A 21,232-nucleotide genomic window follows, 5' to 3' on the forward strand; every position below is an offset into this window, starting at 1 on the left:
GGAGCTCAGCTCATGAAATGAAAACAATGATAAAGTGGATGGAAGTGATGGGGTTGGGATCTGGATCCCAGAAAGGAAAAGCCCTGGACTTTTCCAAGTGGCCAAATCTCTGGTAGTCACCTGAGGCTATAATCCTATCAACTGGCCTTTCATTATTGCCTATGCTCAGTCTCCCAATGCTGTTACCCTTATCCTAGCCTAGCCCTCTGTTGTTTTACCTCCCTATGGCCCCAGGCCACTTCCCACCCTTAATCCTAGCTAGGCTCCATTCTCCCTTGGCCACATGGTCCAGGTCCCCGGCATTCTATTACCTCACAGTCCCTGCAGACTACTTAACCACTCCTAGATCTCCCCCACAGTCTTTCTGTATATAAGGTCCACCTTGTCTCCATTCAGGCGCTCACATTCTTACAATCTAGCTGCTGCTCGGGTTCTTATAATTTAGCCAACAGCTCACTAATGTTCAGACTCTTTAACAGTCTGCCCAATATGAAGGATGTTCTAATAAATCTTGTCTTTGGCTAAAAGAAGGCTTGGGTTGAATTCTTTAGGAGAGGACCCACTTGTCATGATTTTGGATCTCAGCACCCCTACACCCTACATGTCAACAGAAGGGCTGGGACCCAAACTCGTGCACCATCATCCACCATCTTTAAACTGACTGTCAGGTTGGTACCATAGAGAAAAGGCCACCTTAAAGATGACCGACTAGGCCATACCTGGAAAAGAGCTTTTGCAGCTTCATAATCCTGGATGTCTTCATAAATCCGAGGCTCTTCTTCGTTCAAGGCCATCCTAAAATCTCCAAAGAGTATAGGATCTCTCATGACAAATTCCAAGTCATCCAGGAAATGTTCCTGAACCAAGGCCCGGATATGATCTTGTACCTTCCAAAAGAAGATGGAGTAAGAAACAAAGCAAGGGGGACTTACACCAGTCCAAAAAGGAATGTTTACTAGTAGACTAGCTAAAATGATTCAACTGGAAATTCCATGTAATTAATAGTAACAACAACTAGCATTTCTATAGTGCTTGCTTTAAGGTTTGCAAAGCCATTTACATATGTCCATTCATTTGGTCTTCACAACAACTCTAGAAGGTAGGTGCCGTTATTATCCCCATTTTACAAATGAGGAAAGTGAGGCTGAGAGAGACTGAGTGACTTGCTAAGGATTATACAGCTATTAAGTGTCTTGAGACAAGACTGAAGAAGATTAGATCTTCCTAACTTCAACTCCAGCCAATTCTTAACCCTGCTGCTGCCTGGCTATCATTTCAAGCAGAATCTGGATGAACGTTTTGTCTGTGGCTTCAATTTTTTTTCCAATAAAAAAGGTACTAAATAATGTAGCCTTCCTGTGTGTGCTTGTTTATCTTTATCACATGATTCCATGTTGGTTTGTTGGTTTTCAGCCATCTACATAATATCCAAAAAAAAATCACTCCTAAGTCCAGGTTTTTTGGCCCTTTGCATGAAGGCACCAATACTGTGAGTGAGTAACTGTGAGCACAGTTATAGTCTTATGTTCATAATTACATTTAGAGATACTAACCAAAGTCTTGTCGTGTTCATTAATTAATCTGTCATGGAAAACTCTCAAACACTCATTTCTCCAGACTCTCACCATCTGTGATACTGTCTGAAACCTGAATGATTAAAAGAACAGAAACAGTGTGGATGCAGACTAGAGGAGCAGAGCTCAAAAACAGTCACTTTCACTAAAATGAGAACTTTTGAAATTTCAAAAATACACTATTGGGAAGGGAGCTAATGGTGAACTTCCTATCCTTCATCTAGTTTAACCTTTTCTGCATCATGGATCTTTTTGGCAGTCCAGCAAAGCCTACAAATACCTCAGAAACATGGTTTTAAATGCATAAAATAAAACATGCGGGATTCTAAAGGTAACCAATTATATTGGAATATAGTTATTACAAAATTTTTTTTTAAATTCCCAGACCTCAGATTAAGAACCTCTGCTCTGAGATTTATCATAAAGAGAACAATACTCAGAAACACATTAATATTTTTTTGGGACAAAGTGACAAAATTCTTCCATTTCCCTTTATGGGCTAACAAATGAAATCTAACTCAACACATTTAGAGAATCTAAAATGTTAATTGCTGTGTTAATGTTAATAAAGCCCAAGTCTCAAGACCCATTGGTATGGGGCTCTCTCCTCACTGGGGATACTGATGACTCAATGTCCCCACACCTGCATGACAGGCAGGCCAGAGCTGGCAAGAGCCAGAGAGAAATGTTCTTCTCCCTTCCTGCTTCTTGAGCTTCCAGATTCTTCCGGCTTCCAGCTATGAGAGAGAAAATCTGTGATGCCAACCTCTCTTCAAGTTGCTAAAGGGAGAGAAAGACTCTGGGAAGAAGTTGGAGCAGCTGGAAATCTCCATCATGTAGCTAACCACAGCTTGCTGCACTAGAGACACAGAAGAATTTCGCCTTTGGCTAAGATGTAGGACTTTCTCTTTCTTGGTTGAGTTGAGTTACCTCATTCCCAATGGAAAAGCTCCTTCAATTTGCATTGCCTGGTGCATATCTATCTGCTCATACACTTTCTCTTTTTTTATTTTGCTATCAACCTAGATAAATTTATTTGATATTTGTTATGTGTGCTCATTGTGGAACTGGTGTTTAATCAGGAAGGGAGTCAAGCCCTAGATTTAAAGCTTGAGATTCCTTTTCTCTGTTTATGAATAGAGATCAGACGTTTAGCATGAACCTTAAAAATTATGTCCTCTAGACCAACAATATTTAATGAAACAGAAATATCACTCTAGCCTGGTATCCCCTCCCTCTGAGGAGAGCAGGGTGGCTGGCCTCTGGCCCTGCCCCTAATGACAAGAATCAAAGTCTCCCTTGAATAAGGGTCAGAGAAGAGAGACTAGGGATGTATCTATCTATTCCTATCTCCCTATGAGCCACACTGAGATAGCCCTTGATAGAACACAAAAACCATAATAAAAATTATCTGCCATAAACTACCCTGCTTTAATTTAAAACAATCTCATGCTTCCTCCATCATAGTGTGAAAGTGACCCTGGATTCTTAGAAGACATGCCAGTGGAATACAATATGCATCACCAGTGGACAAGGACAGGCCTAGCATAGCTGGATTTGAACTCAGGCATTCCTGACCCCAGACCTAGCGCTCTGTGCACCATGGTGCCCCCTAGCCATCACTAGAAGGACCACTCTACTCTTACAAGTAAAGAACAAATGTGAGGCTCTTCTTGAAGAGGAGGTGGGAAGCAGCTGTTCATCTTCCCAGGGATAATGGTGCTATGAGGTGAGAGGGGAAGGACAGAGCAGCAGTGGCTGGGAACTCCCTGCTCAGGGGGAACTGGATAGCCACTTGTCAACCTGTCAGCAATAAGATGGGCTTGGTATACAACATAACAGAGGCCCTTCCCCCAAGACCACTACCCACTTCTCATGCATTGCGTGGGCACCAATTATAGTGCCAGAAAGAGCCTAGAAAGTATTGAAATCTCAGACAAGAAACTGAAGGCCAGAGGAGCACAGAAGGCATTCGCACCACAGCCAATAGAGTGCAAAAGAGAAAAACTCACTTGGGAGGTGAACTACTAGCTAAGAACATGCTGGCCAAGAAGGGGATTTGGCTTCTGAGACTGTGGCTTAAAATGTGGACTCCACAGACTCCAATCCAGCCCCACCCCATCAACATTTATTAAGTACCTACTGTGTTCCAGGTACTGCACTATACAATGGAGATAGAATTAATGAAAAGAAAAGACAGTTCCTGCTCTCAAGGAGCTTACAGTCTGAAGGGGGAGACAACATGAAAAAGGAAGAAAGAAAGGGGAGGGGGACACCAGGGAGGACCCGACAGCACGGGGGCATCTTGTTCCTGGGAGCTGAAACCAGGCAGGGCAGCAGATGCAAAGCAGAGTGAGCTGAGAGTCCACTTTCTGCCCTCTATGAAGGAAGACATGGGGAAGAGTTTGGTAGTCCAGCCTCGAGCCTCCAATCAGAGGGGAGAGGAGGCTGGAGGAGGTGGTTACGGTGAAGGCTTGAGTCAGTAGCTCACGGTGAAGGACAAACAACAATAAGAAAAAGTGATGAGCTCAACCTGGGAGGGGCGTCTTGTTCTGTGGAGATGAACCTAGGCATGGCAGCAGATGTAAAGTGTGTTCCAGAATACATGGAACATAGGCTAATAAGAATTTATTTGCCTGGGGTCTTGCAAATTAATAACCAAAGGGGCCTTACACTGAAAAGAATGGGAGAGGGAGAACATTCCCAACATATACCCACCAAGCTAGATACCACAGAAAATAATGACAATTTAGAAAGAATAGTGGTTCAGACACCAAGAAGGAGCTAGCAGTAAAAGGTATGATCTCAAGTGTCTATACTCAAATGGCCAAAGTTTAGGCAACCAATAAGGAAAACTAGAGGTCCTAATAAAAGTAGGTAAATTTCCTCAATGGTCCCTTCATAGGTACCAATATAAGGGTAGGAGGTGGGGAGGCAATGGCCCTGAATGGTATACCTTATTCAAAAGAAACAGAATAACTGAAAAAAAAAAAAAGGGAGGGGTAGCTATTAGGAAGATATATCATGGGAGAACATTCAGGAGCCAGAGGCAAGAAGTATTTGGATGAAGCTCAGTGGAGGCTGAAACAGTAGTGATATTATCATTGGGACACACCACAGAGCACCTGGACAGAAGGAGGAAATGGATGACTTCAGCAACCAGATTACAAGACCATCACAGAGGTAGGATGATGGAGATTTTGATTACCCAAACACCTGTTAGAGTGCTCTCTCTGAATGGTGTGACCTCTGTCTCCCTCTCCCTTTCTCTGTCTCTTTTCTTTTTCTCCTCTCTGTCTCTCTCTTTTCTTTCTCTCTTCTTTCTCTCTTCTCTCTCTCCTCCCTCTGTCCTTTCTCCCTTTCCCTCTCCTTTCTCTCTCTCATTCTCTCTCTTCTTTCTCTTTTTTCTCTCCTCTCCTTTCTCTCTCCTCTCTTTCTATCCTTTCTTCTCTCTCTCTTCTTTCTCATTGTCTCTCTGTCTCTGTCTGTCTCTCTCTCTCTCTTTCCCCTCTTCTCTCTCTATGCTCAATTTTTAAGTTGACTGTTTCTCTGCCAAGAAGAATGGCCTTTGGACTAAAAGGGGGAAAACTAAAAAAGCTAATAGAAAGTCAGTTGGTTAACTAGAATTTATTAAGCATTGACTTTGTGCCATTAGGCACTATGCTAAGAGCTGGGGATACAAAGAAAGATTTAAAAAAAACCCAGCCCTGTCCTCAAGGAGCTCATAATTATATAAGCATGAGAATATGCTAAAAAGTATATACAAACTAGATACAGACTGGATAAATTGGAGGTAATCAACAGAGGGACTTCATTAAGATTAAAGAGAACTGGGAAAGACTTCTTGCAGAAGGTGGGACTTTAGTTGGGATTTGAAGAAAGCCAGGAAAGGTAGGAGAAGGAGGAGGAGAAGGTGTAGAAGGAGAGAATTTCAGGCACAGGAAACATCCAGCAAAAATGATCAGAGTTAGGAGATGGGATATAGAGGAACAGCAAGGAGGACACTGTTACCATATGGAAGAGTATGTGAAGAGGAATAGGGTGTAAGAAGATTGGAAAGAGAAAGTGCTCAGGTTATGAAAGGCTTTAAACACCAAACAGAAGATTGAACATATTTGATCCTGGAGGTAATAGGAAGCCACTGGAGTTTCTTGAATGGGACTCTCTCTCTCTCTCTCAAAGAGGAAATGGTGAGCACCAGGTGCAGGTGAGACCACATACGCTTACCGCTCTGGGTTGGTGAGGACAAGCCCATTGAAAACTCGAGAGAGATCCCGAAGGTTAAAGATGTAATGAAACTTGGAGGGCGTCGGGGGAAGGTCCTGGACAATTATCTGGTACAGCTGCAGCGTGCAGAAGGTCATCAAGTCACTCACAGCGGCGATCGCCTCTGCAAACACCTACAAAGTAAGACCACCGCAGGTAACTGGACGGCCTGATTGAGGAGGAGGAAATAGTGGGAAAGTGATGGGTGCCAAGCAGTTGGGTGCTAGGAGAGGGGCCGCTCATCAAAGAGCCCTTTGAAGGTTATAATTTAACTCATCACAAGTTACTGTCAAATAATACTTTAGTTTCTGTTTCTAATTTAAGTTCAAATTACCTTAGTATGGCCTTTCAAGATGGAGGCATAAATGAGACTCAAAGACTCTTCCGAAGGAAATGGCACGTTGAAAACATTGAAGAGAGAAATAAATCTTGGATCAACTTCATTCCGACCCCCTCCTGCCTTTCCCATTGCAGCGATGAATCCAAGGTCTCGGAGGACTTTACAATTCATCTCCTTCCCACGGTCATACAGGAAACCCTTCTCCAAAAGGAGCTTCAGCAGAGCAATCGGCTGCTGTGTGCCATACTCATCAACCTTGTTTTTGAGAAGAAAAGAATCAATCAATCAATCAGCATTTATTAAGCACTTACTATGTACCAGACACTGCAGGCCCTCGGGGATAGAAACTAAAAAATGAAATAGTCCCTGCCCTCAAGAAGCTTATACTCTATCACGGAAGATACATTGTCATGGATCTTGGCTGTGTACTTACTCTACCAGGGAAACAAATTTTTCCAAAATGGGTTCCCAGGATCTGTATAGTTTTAAATGCTAGATAGGGCAGGGATGTATTGGCAAATGTTTAACAATCAGCTTCCCAGAAAAACAATGTACACACAACATACAGTAAAGTTTAGTTTGTATTATTAATATTTTCTCAATAATTTTCTTAAGTCTATGAAATCAATAAATCAAGCCCTGATTTGAAGCATTTGCTGATTTCCAAGACGTAAATGATCACACTGAAAATGTAATAATCAGCATTCCTGAGCTGGTGTGAGCTGCCTCCAGCACACTCTTACACAAGTTTTGCCAAAGAGCTCTCTACACCCAGGAGTATCCTTATTGTGTATAGTAAAGGTCCCTCTCCTTAGATGGGTTTATTAGGATCTTGTAGGGTAGGAACTATATGTATATTCAGGAAGCAAGCAAGGAAGGAAAGAAAGGCAATGAAATATTATTTCAAGCTGCAGAAGAGTTTGAATTCACGTACTAACATATCATTATTCAATTTGACCACTATTCTTTAAGAAAGTAAACCACAGAGTACATGGGCAGAGAGATAAAGAAACCCAGGAACCATTCTGAAGCCTCCAAGTGAGAATCCATACTTCCTGGAGGCTATTGTAATGTTCTCAATGAAATCCTTCAGTTACCTTGGGCATATTCATATCATCCATGAATACCAGGAGATGTTTACCCATGGGTGGTCCATAAGTGTCTTTAGTTCGCTTCTCAACATTTGCCTCCAAATTCCTTTGAATATCCATGGATGTGGTACGGGAGGAGAAATTAACGATGAGCACAATCTGAAATGGAGATAGTGTTGGAGATAGGAAGCTAACTATTTTGACATAATAGTATAATGTTACTTCATTAGTCAACCACAAAAGTGTGAAGAAGAGTTTCCATCTATTTTATTAATTCAACAATTTTCAAACTTAAACCTTTTCCAACTCACTGAAAATGTTTATTGGATCGATTTCATTGTGCTTTAAGACATGAGTCATTCCTTTTCCCTGAACGAGGCAGGTCTCGTCTGCCAATTTGCAAGTAAGCCAGTTTCTACATGTGGACCTTGGCAGCAGCATAGTCAATTCAATTAAAATTAAAAAAAAATTTTAAGTACCTACTATGCAAAAGGAACTGTGGTAGCCCCTACATAGACAAAGATAAAAACAAAACAGCCCCTGCCCTCAAGGAGCTTTCATTCTACTGTAAGGAAAATACAATTGGAAGAGATGAGATAACTTCTCAGCCTACACATATTTTTACAGGATTACCACTATCCATGAGCACAAAACATGGCAGACTCTGCCATTCCTATATATGACCATAACCTCTCTCATTCTGTCTGTCCCTATGCTTCACTTGGGCTAAACCTATTTTTTGCTCTCTTCATGACCTCCAGTTCCCATCCCCCTCTTCCCACCTTTAAGTACTTTATCAGGTCCAGCCCAGGATTACTCCCATTATCTACCTTTTCTGCTCCTACTCATAAGATGCTGAACAGATCTGAAAGAAGTCTTACAACTATGCTCACTGGCTACACTATAAATTTTGTTGCTGTTGGGGAGAAGTGAGTAGAAACTACCCAGTGGGAGGAGAAAAGATGTGTCTGAACCTGAGCAGCAACCCCTGCATTCCAAAGGTGGGAGCCAGGGAGAAGGGAGTACTTTTTTTTCCCCTTAGGCTTTACCCCCTACCTCAAACCTATACCTAGACAGGCAAAAAAGGCTGAATCAGTAAAGTATGAGGCAAGGTCCTCTGCTAAGAGGCAGGGAAGAGAAAGTAAGGGCAGCTTGAGAAAAAAAGAGAAGTCTTGTACTAGCTGTGTGACCCTGGGCACACAGTCACTTAACCCCAATTGAGAAAGAAAGAAAGAGAGAGAGAGAGAGAGAGAGAGAGAGAGAGAGAGAGAGAGAGAGAGAGAGAAGAAAAGGAAAGAAAAGAAAAGAAAAGAAAAGAAAAAGGAAAGGAAAGAAAGGAAAGGAAAGGAAAGGAAAGGAAAGGAAAGGAAAGGAAAGGAAAGGAAAGGAAAGGAAAGGAAAGGAAAGGAAAGGAAAGGAAAGGAAAGGAAAGGAAAGGAAAGGAAAGGAAAGGAAAGGAAAGGAAAGGAAAGGAAAGGAAAGGAAAGGAAAGGAAAGGAAAGAGAAGGCTTGCAACAATTTCTGTGGTGAGTGTGACATAGAGTCAGCCAGGGAGGAGTAAGAGGAAAGTCAAACAGCAGTGACATTAGATGACATAAATTCGTATTCAATTCAGTCAGCACAGTTCTGTGACTTCTCCCAGGGAATTCAGTAGTATGCAAAAAAAGCAGCAGAAAAGGCACATAAAGAAAGGTGGAGAGGCAAAGATTTACAAAAGGGATAGTTTGAGTACTTTATAAGGAAGGAAGAAGCAAAACATGAAAAGAATTAGAAATAATAGATTAATGAGCTAATATGTAATCAAATGAGTTAAGTAAGTTGCACAGTCTTTTTTTATAAATATTAAAGAGCTAGAGAAGTATTGGTTGTTACTAATTAAGCACAAGGACTTACATTGAGGTCTTGGTTAAGATTCTTTAGGAAGTTCTGGGCAGTGGCTGTCTTAGAGGTACCAGATTCACCCACAAAAATAACAGGATGCTTAATTTTAACCATTTGCTCCAGCAACCAAGTTGTACGGGTGGTATCCACTGTGTGAACTATGAAACATTTAAGAATTCATTTAAAATGCAACGGATTGAACCTAGAATTGATTTACCAGGGTACAAAAGACCTTGACAACTTCCTCTAACTCAGACATATAACTTGGGCTTTGGGCTTCACTAAGTTCTAGCACTGACTGTTTTCAATAGCATTGGTTGCTCAGATTTTAACTCTGGTTGATCACTGACAATCTAGATGCACTTTCAAAATGCACAACATGCTGAAATCCAAATACATAAAACAGAACAATTTGAGGCATGATTATTTGCTCCATAAAAGTATTCATCACCTAGTTTTCTTCCAAATAAATAGCAATAGTGCCTTGATCCTACAGTCCAAATCCCAAATGGATAAGGCCTCATCCATGCTAGTATTCTCCTCCAATGATCCAGATCACAGCCAACCCATACCTGCCCATCTAGTTGAACTCCTGTCCATGTCTTCCCATTTGTTCACATCCATCATGTCGGAGGGCTTCCTCAACTTCTCCAGGCATCCTGAAGATGCCAGCGTGGCTTCCTGGCTGTCCACAAGCCATCCCTCACCCTCGCCACCTGGCCAGACCCTTCTTCTTCCTCTCCTCCATCTGCCTGTCCCATCCTTTTCTCCCGTTCTGTAGCCTGCCCTCACGTCCTCCATGATGTGCCTCTCCATTGCCCTCGGGGTCACATTTCATTTCAGTGCTTTGAAGACCCTGGTATTCCATGCTTTGCTGCTGCCTGTTTAATGCTGGCATTAAAAATAATCTCTGATTCAATTTTAAAATTTGACTTGCATAGTTCTTAGAAAAACAACTATTCCATAAAGAGAGTTACACTGGGCACCATTAAAGAAACCAGTTCTAGAGATTTCTAATCTCTAGCTCTGGCTTATTCCATTTGTTTCCATTAGCACTGGATGGCACGGTGGAACCATAGCTCCACCAACATGCCATCTTCTACATTTGTCAAAGATGCCAGGAACCAAGGGATACAAGAGAGGCTGGCCAGGGAGCGGGCCAGTGTCCCACCCCACCCCCACCATCATCTTTGTCTGTTTTGTCCCTCATCCTATGATACTGAGAATGATGGTACCCAGCTGACAAATATAGGGCATGAAGACACCACTGCCTCAAAGAACATGTTCTTTATTAAAAAGGGATAACCAAGGCAGCTAGGTCGCACAGTGGATAGAATACTGGCCCTGGAGTCAGGAGGACCTGAGTTCAAATCCAGTCTCAGACACTAACTGTGTGACCCTGGGCAAGTAACTTAACCCCAACTGCCTCCAAAACAAAGTGATAACCATTTGGGAGTCAACACTAAACCATACTTACCACAATTTCTGTTGGCCGAACCTCTGAAAGTAATTCACAAGGATGCCTTTCTCTCCCATATTAAACAGAATAATTAAATATTCTCATGCTAATTCTATTCTTACTTACCCAGGATGTCAATAAATTTCTGTTCTGGGTTATGAATGTATTCAGGAACTAATTTATTCCATGGGATCCACTTCTTCTGCTTGCCATCAAAATGAAAGTCATACAGTGTTGGAAGCTGACCTAAAACAAACAGCATACGATTCAGCTACAGAACACTGAAATGCAAGTGAGTTCCAGCATATGTTGGAAATGAAATCAAATTTGTGAACTGTTCCAATAAAAACAGTTGGCAAAAATTATCCATTCTCACGAAACACCTTAAGATCATCTTAAAATCATTTTAGAATTCAAAAGTGCCAGACAAGTTTACCTTTATCGGTAAAAGGAGTTTCTACCATAAGAGTTCCCAAATGAGGAAGTCATAGGTCTCCAAATGAAGACAGAGAGATGCCAAGACCCCATTCTAAGTAGGTATGGAAGTTCAAATCTTCCAGAAAAAAAAAAATACACCTCAGTGAATAGCAGTCCTCGGGTGAGACTTCTTTTTTCATGGGTAGAATGAAAAATCTTGATACAGTGGTTACAATGGTTTTCTGCAGGTTTTTCCTGCAAAGCTCTGCTTTGCATTTTTCCATGAAAATGCTATGCAAAGAGGTATATGCTAAGAGATCTTGGTGTGGTAAAAACAAAAGATTATAAAAAAAGAAGAAAAAACATTCCTAGCTATGTAATGGGGCAGAAGGAAGTAACTGCAGAACTCAAAGACACAGCTAGGAAAGGATGAAGAAGAAATATTCCAAAGTCAGCAGGAATATGAGAAATTCAAGCAGCCACTGAAGACCAAATAAGTAACTTGGCTAAATCAATCGACCAGTCAATCCACAAGCACTTATTAAGCAGCCTACTATGGGTCAGCACAATGTGAGGTACTAGGAGTGCAAAGACAAAAGAGAAATGATCTCTGCCCAAGTTTCAGGTTGGGGAAGGGGAGAAAATGGGGGCAACAAAATGAAGCTTGGAATCTCCAAGACATGGAGAACGAGGGGATTTGATTTCACCAGGAACTTACTACATTTATACAGTCGTCCACAGCCAAAAGAATTCTTTTTTTTTTTTTTTTGGCCCAGATCCATGATTTCATCAGGGTGAGGAACTTACATACTCCCTGATACAGATCGGCAACCGTTCTGTGACTCACAATCTTTGAGCAGAGCCTTGGGCACTGAAGGGTTAAGTAATAAGTGCCCTGGGCTCCCCAGCTAGTGTGTGCTAGCAGCTGGGGTCCCCCTGACTCCAAAGCTGCAGACCTCTATCCACCATGCTGCAAATAATTACCAATTCCACTTTCTGAAGATAGAAGAAAAAAATTAAGCCCCATATAGGAGAATGGGTCAAACCGGCCAGCACCAACCTGGCAGTTCACCAGGTCTGGCCCAGACTTCCTCATCTTCTACTGTTGACATGGAGGAAACTCGTTTAACACATTCATCAAATTTCAGTCTGCCATCATCCAGGAGGGAGGCCCCCAAAGAACAGTAGAGAGCCTCCAAGAAGTAACATTCCAAGAGTTCAGGGTCTTCTATTTCTGTCTCAAGTAAGGCATCCAACATCTTGGTCAACTGAGTCACCTAGCCCACAGAATAAGGGAAAGCACATGGTCAGAAAATAAGCAGTCACTAAGCATTTATGTAATGGGGTAATCACTATGCTAAGGTGACAGAAGAAAAATGGCCTCTGACCTAAGAGGCTCAGATTCTATTGAGGGAAATGGTGCACACACATGAGTAAATAAAAATATATCCACGGTAATTTGAAGGGGGAAAGGCCTCTTGGAAGAGGTGGAGTGAAATGTGATGGAGGTGAGGAAGGAGGGCACTTCGGGTATGGAGACAGCCAGTGCAGAGATGAAGATGGCAGATGAGGGGTCATGCCATCCTTCACCCTCTCCTCCTAGATATTCTCTCCTCTCTAGAGTCTGCATGACATGTTCTTTTCTGGATCTCCTCCTACCTGTCCACTCTCCACTACTCACTGACTCTATGGTTCTTTGTCCAGGTCACCTCCACTAAGTCTGTCCCTTGAGGCTCTGTCCTGGCCCCTGGCTTAGTGATCCCAACAGCTCCCATGGGCTCAATTACAATGATTCCCAGGTTGATAGATACAGCCCTAATCTCTCTCTAGAACTCTAGCTCCGTGTTACCAACCACCTCTTGGACATCTCAAATTGGATTTCCCATAGGAATCTGAAACTAAACATGGCCAAAACAGAACTCATTATCATGCCCCCAAATTGTCCCTCCTTCCCAATTTCTCTACTACTATTGAGGGTGCTATGATCCTCCCAGTCACATAGGTACACAGACTGTGTTATCTTCAGTGTTATCTGATATATGGTATACAGGGAGCTAGGTGACACAGTGGTTGGAGCCTTGGGCCTGGAGTCAGCAAGACCTGAGTTCATATGCTACCTTAGACACATACTAGTTGAATGATCCTGGGCTAATCACTTAACCTGGATTTGCTTCAGTTTCCTTCTCTGTAAATGGGGAAATAATAGCACCTGCCTCCCAGGATTGTTGTGAAGATAAAATAATATTTGTAAAGTACAATATAAATGCTATTATTGTTATTACTATCGTTATCCTCCTCGATGTTTTCTCACTCATACCTGACCCACATATCTAATCTGTTGTCAAATACCACCATTTTTATTTTGACACCATACTATATATGTCCCTTTCTTTCCACTCATGCACCCACAAGTCCCTTGGACATGCTCTTATCACCTCTTGCCTTAACTGCTACAATAGCCTCCCACCTGACTTCCCTGCCTCAGCTCTTTTCCCACTCCAATCCACCCTCCACTCAGCTACCAAAGTGATTTTCCTAAAATGCAAATGTGATCATGCCCCTCCCCTACTCAATAAATTTCAACAGTTCCCTATTACCTCCAGGACGAACACAATCCCAATATGGACCCTTCCTACCCTTCCAGTCTTCTTATACTCTGCTTCCCTTGATGGACTCTGTGGTCCAGCCACACTGGTCCACTTGCTATTCCTCATTCAGGACGCTCCAACACTGCTATCCCCATGCGTTAGCACTGGCTATTCCTCACGCCCAGAATGCTCTTACTCTTCACCTCCACATTCCTTCAAGTCTCCCCTCAAGCTCCACCTTCTACAAGAGACTTTACTGGTCTTCCCCAACCCCAGCTACCAGAGCCTTCTCTCTGAGATTTGTTGAGTCATTTTTCAGTCGTGTCTGACTTTCCATGACCCCATTTGGGGTTTTCTTGGCAGAGATGCCAGAATGGTTGGCCATTTCCTTCTCTAGCTCATTTAACAGATGAGGAAACTAAGACAAATAGGATGAAGTGACTTGCTAGTAAGCATCTGAGGCTGGATTTGAACTCAGGAAGACAAGTCTTCCTGACTCCTGGCCTGGCACTCTATCCACTGCACCACCTAGCTTTCCATTTGCCCCTCCCCATCCTTTAAAGAGCAACCGAAAGTCTAAATCTCCTAGGGGAATTTCCCTGATCCCTCTGGTTGGTAATGAGTTCACCCAGCACTTTGTTTTACGGGGCCCTAATTGCACCGATCCTTTCATAACGTGTGTCTTCTACATTCACCGCACCCTAGCCCTAATCCTTATTTCTCCCAGGACCTTGGACAGCGCCCTCCCTGCACCCAGGAGGCTGACTGTGGGTGAGGATAGGGAAGGGAAGGAACAGTGACACTTTCCTACCATGTTTAGGTCTGTCTGAGGCACTATGGTCTTGAGCTTCTCCCCTTGCCTGCCATCAAGAATCCCCTCCACGATCATGTCAATGAGGTAGGGAACGTATTTGTTGTAGAGCTGCTGCAGATCTTTCTGCTCTTGCTGGAAGAGAACACCATTCCAACAGGTCATCAGGGGCTGCTGCCTCACCAGGACCCACGTCTTAGAGGTTTTATTATCATTTTTTTTAATGATCAAAAGACAGGTGGAAGCTGCTTCTCCTGAATCTGGTGAAATCTGAGCAGTGGGCAGATTGTAAGGCTTCAGGGATGGGCCAGGGCCACTGCAGATCAATGGAAGGACCCTCTTCTCACAATGGCACCATTATGCATCACTGATGCATGTATTCAAAGGCACTCCTATTTTTGATAACTCCATTGTGGTAGGAATCACATTCTGATTCTAATTGATGACTGCAAATATTTGAAAATATTTTTCTTTGGTAGCTAAGCTTTTATTAATTTTGGTATATTAAAATGCCTGTTAATCAGGGGCTTTTAGTCTCAGATCTGTGAGCTTTTTCAATATGATAACTCTATCTTAATATAATTGGATGCCTTTGTAAACCTATATATTTTATATTATGTATTTAAATCCATCACATTCTAGGGAAGAGTCCATAGGCCTCACCAGACTGCCCAAGGGCTCCAGGACACAAAAAAGGCTAAGAACTCGTGTTCTACTTAAAACAAAGAAGCAAGTTGATTTCATTGCAAAAAAAAAATACAAAATGTGGAAAAGAAATCCCAAGTTCACGCCGTGGCTTTGCCACTTAGTACGTTTGAGATCCAGGACCATTCTCATTGTCAATTTCTTCATCAATAAAATGGGGATAAGAAGACCTGCCCTATTTACCAGATGAGTTGTGAACATTTAATGAGACATCAGGGATGAAACTATTAAAATTTAAAGCAATACATAAATATAAAATGTCATTATCATATATCAAGCAATGGCCCTATATTATACCTAATAAATATAGTAATGTTTGCTTAGTAGGGAATAGGGATGGGTTCTGAACCCATGATTTTACTGATCAGTCAGTCAACATGCATTTGTTCAAGGTCTTCCACTGTATCTCGGGCCATCTTCAGTCAGACTGATCTATATCTCACCACTGGACCCAGATGGTTCTGCAGGAGAAAGTAAGTCTACTGACTTTGTACAGTCCTCCATCACTTAAATCCAATTCACTTGCAAGTTATGGCACCACCTTCCTGATGTCACGATCCTCAATGACAACTATATGCTGAGCGCAAGAGATTTAAAGAAAGGCAAAAGATAGTCCCTGTCCTCAATGGGCTCACACTCTGATAAGGGAGTCAACATGTAAATAAATAGATATGGACAAGGTATATACAGAGTCAATGGGAAGTCATCTGAAAGGCGAAGACATTAGTGGCTGGAAGAGCCAAGAAAGGTCTCCTGAAGAACACGGGATTTGAACTGGGCTTCAAGGCCAACCTTCTGTCTCCTATGATGCCTCTGTGTCTGTCTGCTTAATAATAACAGTGATAAACTGTCTTCACCCAAGTCACTGGTGAAACTGTCAGATAATACAGGGCCCAAGACACAGCCCCAAGGCTTTCCACACGATGTCCATCCTTTGCCAGAACTTTTTGGATACCAGAGTTCAACACAGTTATGAGTTCTACTCAGTTGTTTCGCTCTCATTTAGAAATAATGCTTACCTTGTTGGTGATCCGGTTAACCCACATCATCCAGAAAGGGTCGTATTTCAGGTTTTTAGGATCAACATAAACCATCCCACATCGAGAGACGGTGGCAGGGGAAGCATACTGTAAGTCCCCAACCTGAAGGGAGAAAGAAAGAAAGAAAGAAAGAAAGAAAGAAAGAAAGAAAGAAAGAAAGAAAGAAAGAAAGAAAGAAAGAAGAAAGAAAGAAAGAAAGAAAGAAAGAAAGAAAGAAGAAAGAAGAAAGAAAGAAAAGAAAGAAGGAAAGAAAGAAAGAAAAGGAAGGAAGAAGGAAGGAGGAAGGAAGGAAGGAAGGAAGGAAGGAAGGAAGGAAGGAAGGAAGGAAGGAAGGAAGGAAGGAAAAAAAGTTGTTACATAGTATTCATGGAACAATCGAGGTGGATATTGCCTGTGGAACGTCTGGTGACCCAGAAATCTGACTACCTTCATCTCATGTGCAAACACTTTTCAGTTTCAGATGAACTCATTTACTACTCAATGCAATTCAATAGATGTTTATTCAGCATAGATGTTGGTCCAGGCATCATGCCAAGCTATAGGATGGACCTTCCCCCTACAATTCACTATGTGCTAACTCCCAGGACCCTGGGGACCTTCTCTGATAGCCACACAACTTTCATTTCAGCAGGCCTCAAAGAAATGCAGATATAAAAGGAAGGAGGCATGATCCAGTATTGAAGAACCCAATCCAATAGAGCCCAGTCCAGCAAGCACTGATGGAGCAAGCATTCACTGTGGCCAGGGCCTCATGGTGAATGTACAAAGCTACCCTGGCATTCAACAATCTTATGTTCTCTTGGACTGACATCTCTTTGGAGAAGGTAAAGAAATGATTATTTCTCTCATATTAACAACCAATTACTATGGGGGAGACACAGGATTTTTACCCTTCCTATTTCCTCATTTAGAGATTAGGTCAAAGTTTAGTTCTCTGAAGGGCAGAGCTGATGATGAGATGAAATCTTGGACAAGACTTACCCAACTAGGAAAGTTTAGATGTGACCAAAAAGTAAAGTCCAGGTGTTCTGGTCAGACAGATCCAAGTGGAGGTAGACTCTCTTTGTCTAGATTGCCCTAGACAGGGGTGGGTTTGGGTAGAGCTAAATCTCTTTGTCTAGGTCTGAGTGATCTGAGTTATGGTCAGGGGGGACCATGCCCACTGTGCCCCTCATTGGAATAAACCCATCTCTTATTATAATATTAATTCTCTCATTAATTGTTAACTAATCAGAGTTGATAGCCATCTATTGGGAACACCCACTCTTCCAAGGGCATATAAGCATCAAGAGGCCCCCATGAGAGGTCTTTGGTTTATAAGAGATGGCCATATAACCATCTTTTTATTAATTATTCACTAGCCATAATTAATAAAATGATTAATTACCCAGAAATTATGTCTCTCAAACTTTTTATACATCACGAAGATTTGTGGTCAAAAGGCCAAGAGCTTTTGACTTTGATAGGAAACTATTCTCAAAAGTTGAACTGCACCAATAAAATTAACACACAAGCTTTTGACATGAGAGGGTAGTGTGGTATAACGGTTAGAGGGCCAGCCTTTGAATCAGAAGACTTGGGTTCCAGTGCTGCCTCTGCCACATACTGACTCTATGACCCTGGGCAAGTCATTTTAAACTCTCAGAGCCCCAGGCAACTCTAACTTGCAAAGAAGGCTGACCTGCCTCTGTGGAGGGAGCTTTCTCACCTGGGAGTTCCCTGTACCAGGGGTTCTTAACCTGAACTTGGGTTTTTTAACTCATTTCAGTAACTGTATTTCAACAAAAATGGTTTTTCCTCATAATCCTCTGTATTTTATTTTATGCATTTAAAAGCATTATTCTAAGACTTGTTAGGCTTCACCACACTACCAAAGGGACTCAAGACAAAAAAGGGTTAAGAACTCCTGTCCTATAGCAATGAAACCACAGGTAGAATTCCCCCAAAAAATTATTTACAGCATACAAGCATCAAAACGTGTGGCCACATGCAAAAGTGCCTTTGACAAACAGTTAATGTGGACAAATGATGGGTGTCCCAATTAGCCACATCATTAAAATTTAGCTCAGAATGACTTCACTGCCTCTTACCTCAAACAACAGAGAACAATGAGCCTGAAGTCGGATGCGCTCTCCATTGGCCAAGGTCAACAGCTTGTTGTCATCCATCACAGAATTCATGTTTTCCACCCAGAGTGCATCCACATCACCATCAAATAAAATGTATCTGTATAAAGGTGGTAAGGAGGGAATAGCCAGCCACGACAAAGTGGCTCGCTTCCCCGGCCAGTGAATAAGAGTCACCTGCCTCTTGGGGGGTGAACCCCAATAAGGAGCACGCAACCTGGTCTTGGGAGTGGCTGGAGAGACCCAAGCTCCCTAATGATGAGAGCTGTCCCAAGGTGGAACGGATCACCTCAGAAGGGATGGGGAATCAACGGCCTTGGTGTGGTGACGGGCTTCCCCTCGTGGGGGGAAAAGGGGACCCTTCAAGCAGATGCTGGATGACCATTTGTCAACCATGTTGTAGAAGGATTTGTGTTAAGTTATGAGTTGGAGCAGATGGTTTCTCCCAACCCTGAAATTCTATGACTCCATGTTGTAGGATCATAGGATTTAGAGATGAAAGGTGCCATAGAGTCCATCTTCTCCAATCCCCTCATTTCACCAAGAGGACCTGAGGCCCAGAGAGGATTGATGTCTTGCCAAGGTCACACAGCAAATAAGTAGCAAAGGCAGGATTTAAATCAAGCTCCTCAATTCTAAAGCCAGTACTCTCTCCCAGTACATTCAAGCAACTTTTGGCATTATACCATCACAAGACAAATTGTACATTAGCTATGTCAACAAGTAAGGCAGAATCACATACAGGTTATATCCTATGGAGATCAACTCACAGAGGCTGTCCCAATTACTCTGTTGTACTGGAATTTTGTTCTATCAAATATCCTTTAAAATAATAATGACACTCCTTTTGTGATGCAGCTTTGGGATTATTTGGGGGATTTGTCATAACAGATCTTGAGCTAAAATATAAAATTGGAATCTTTCCTGGCCTCATTCTGCCACAAAGTAATTAACTAATTAATAATTAATAAATTTATAATATTCTTGATTCTGATATGATTTTCAATTGTTTCCTGTTAACCGACTGAACTCTTCAGGGTTTCTGAAAACACTTACTTTCTCTCTTTCTTGTCTGTTGGCTTATTGGTCTCCCTGAAGATGTTTGACAACACACCATCTGTCCAGTCGCGGGTAGTAGGGTCCAAAATGCCGTATAATTCTATCACACTCATTGCCTTGGGGTTTAGCGTATAGATCTTCGTCACTAAGCCAAGCCTAATTTAAAAACACCTGATGTGTTAAGCCATCTAGAAAGCTAGAAACTAGAAAACTAGGAAAACTAGAAAGCTGTACCTGAACAGGGTGTTTAGAAAACACAACACCAGCTAAGGAGAAAAACTTCAGAACTCTACATGTCTAACTCTTCGTAAGGCTTTCATATCACAAACAAATTAGGGAATCAAGGAAGAAATTATATGTCAGATTTATGGATGGAGAAAGAGTTCAAGACCAAGATAGAAAGGACCGAAGAAGGCAAAATGTACAATTTTGATTACATAAAATTAAAAAGGTTTTGCACAAACAAAACCAATGTAGGTAAAATTAGGAGAGAAACAGGTACATGTTGCAAAAATCTTTGCAGCAGTTTGTCTGATAAAGATGTCATTCTAAAATATATAGAGAATGGATTCAGATATATGCAAAAAGAGCCATTCTCCCGGTTAATAAATGGTCAAAGTAATTGAATAGTCAGTTTCACAGGGAAGAAATCTAAGCTATCGGTAGCCACAAGGGGAAAAAATGTTCTAAATCACTAATAATTAGAAAATTGTACATTAAAAGAATTCTGAGTTTTCATCTCACATCCAGAAGATTGGAAAGGTGACAAAAAGTAAAATTACAAATGTTTGGAGGGGCTGTGGTAAAATAAGTACATTAATGCATTACTGGTGTTGATTTCAGACATTTTTTTTTGGACATGGCCAATGTTGGAATTTATTTTGCTTTACTACATTTGAGTTCTATTTTTCTTGCTTTCTCAATGGGTTGGAGGAGGTGGGAAAGAAAGAATACGGACTCAAAAATTGAATTTAAAAATAATTTTTTTTAAATAAATGCTTTATCTACCTTAATTGCTATGCCTACTAAGGACTACTTGTTAGGGATGATAACCACAAAGAATATGATCACAGGGTATTAAAGAGCTTGAAAGAACCTTAGAAACCACTGAGGCTAACCCCCTCATTTTACAGATAAGGAAACAGAGGCCCAGAAAGGCAGAATTTTGAACTCAGGTCCTTTTGTGATATTTATTTGTTCTGCCATAAATATTATTATTAGAATATATAGAGAGAATATATATGTACACATATACATGCATACATATACAGATCAGATTAGCAATCCACTTATGAGTGAAATAAGATATTAAAAAATAAAACTCCTACCCCTAATAAAAATAATAATAGTAACTTGGATTTATGATTTTCTGAAAATCTCAAAGCCTTGAGGTTTCTGTCTTTCCTTAACCTAAATCAATAACTGGGAGTAAAAGGCCCTTTGGAAAGTGTGTGAGTTCTTCTAATCATTAACCCACCATATACAATTGTGCATAAGTACACACCCACCTCCACCTCCTAACCCATATCCATATGTCTAACTTACTTTCTGGGAATAATCTGCCCAAAAGGCAAATCTGAATTTCATTATTTATCCTCCAAACACTCCCATGAAGTTAGTTTTCATTTTTTCTTCTTTTTATTTTTTAAAAATAAATATGTTATATGGAATGGCTTTCTAGGAGGAGGAAAGAGAATAGGTACAGGGAGAAATTTAGGTGATATAAAACAACAGTGACGTGGTTAGTGATCTAGAGCCAGACATCCTAGGGAATGAAGTCAAGCGGGCCCTAGGAAGCATTGCTAACAATTATTCTGATTTTACAGGCAGAAATTGAACCTCAGACAAGGATTCAAGACCATCACTATTTTGCCT

The 21,232-nt window shown here is 41.6% G+C and overlaps 1 protein-coding gene across 1 annotated transcript in view; it reads right to left on the minus strand.

Annotated features, from left to right (window-relative positions):
• Positions 1-21,232, minus strand: part of DNAH10 (dynein axonemal heavy chain 10) — a 163,573-nt gene that overhangs the window by 50,811 nt on the left and 91,530 nt on the right. The window contains 12 exon segments of the mRNA XM_020970246.2: positions 720-887; positions 1,554-1,647; positions 5,802-5,974; positions 6,175-6,435; positions 7,278-7,430; positions 9,165-9,310; positions 10,738-10,857; positions 12,089-12,305; positions 14,428-14,562; positions 16,152-16,274; positions 18,263-18,398; positions 19,355-19,513. Coding sequence (XP_020825905.1) covers positions 720-887; positions 1,554-1,647; positions 5,802-5,974; positions 6,175-6,435; positions 7,278-7,430; positions 9,165-9,310; positions 10,738-10,857; positions 12,089-12,305; positions 14,428-14,562; positions 16,152-16,274; positions 18,263-18,398; positions 19,355-19,513 — 1,885 coding nt within the window.

This window comes from Phascolarctos cinereus, unplaced genomic scaffold, assembly GCF_003287225.1.
Source record: "Phascolarctos cinereus isolate Bilbo 61053 unplaced genomic scaffold, phaCin_HiC Scaffold_4;HRSCAF=312, whole genome shotgun sequence".
Taxonomy (NCBI): domain Eukaryota; kingdom Metazoa; phylum Chordata; class Mammalia; order Diprotodontia; family Phascolarctidae; genus Phascolarctos; species Phascolarctos cinereus.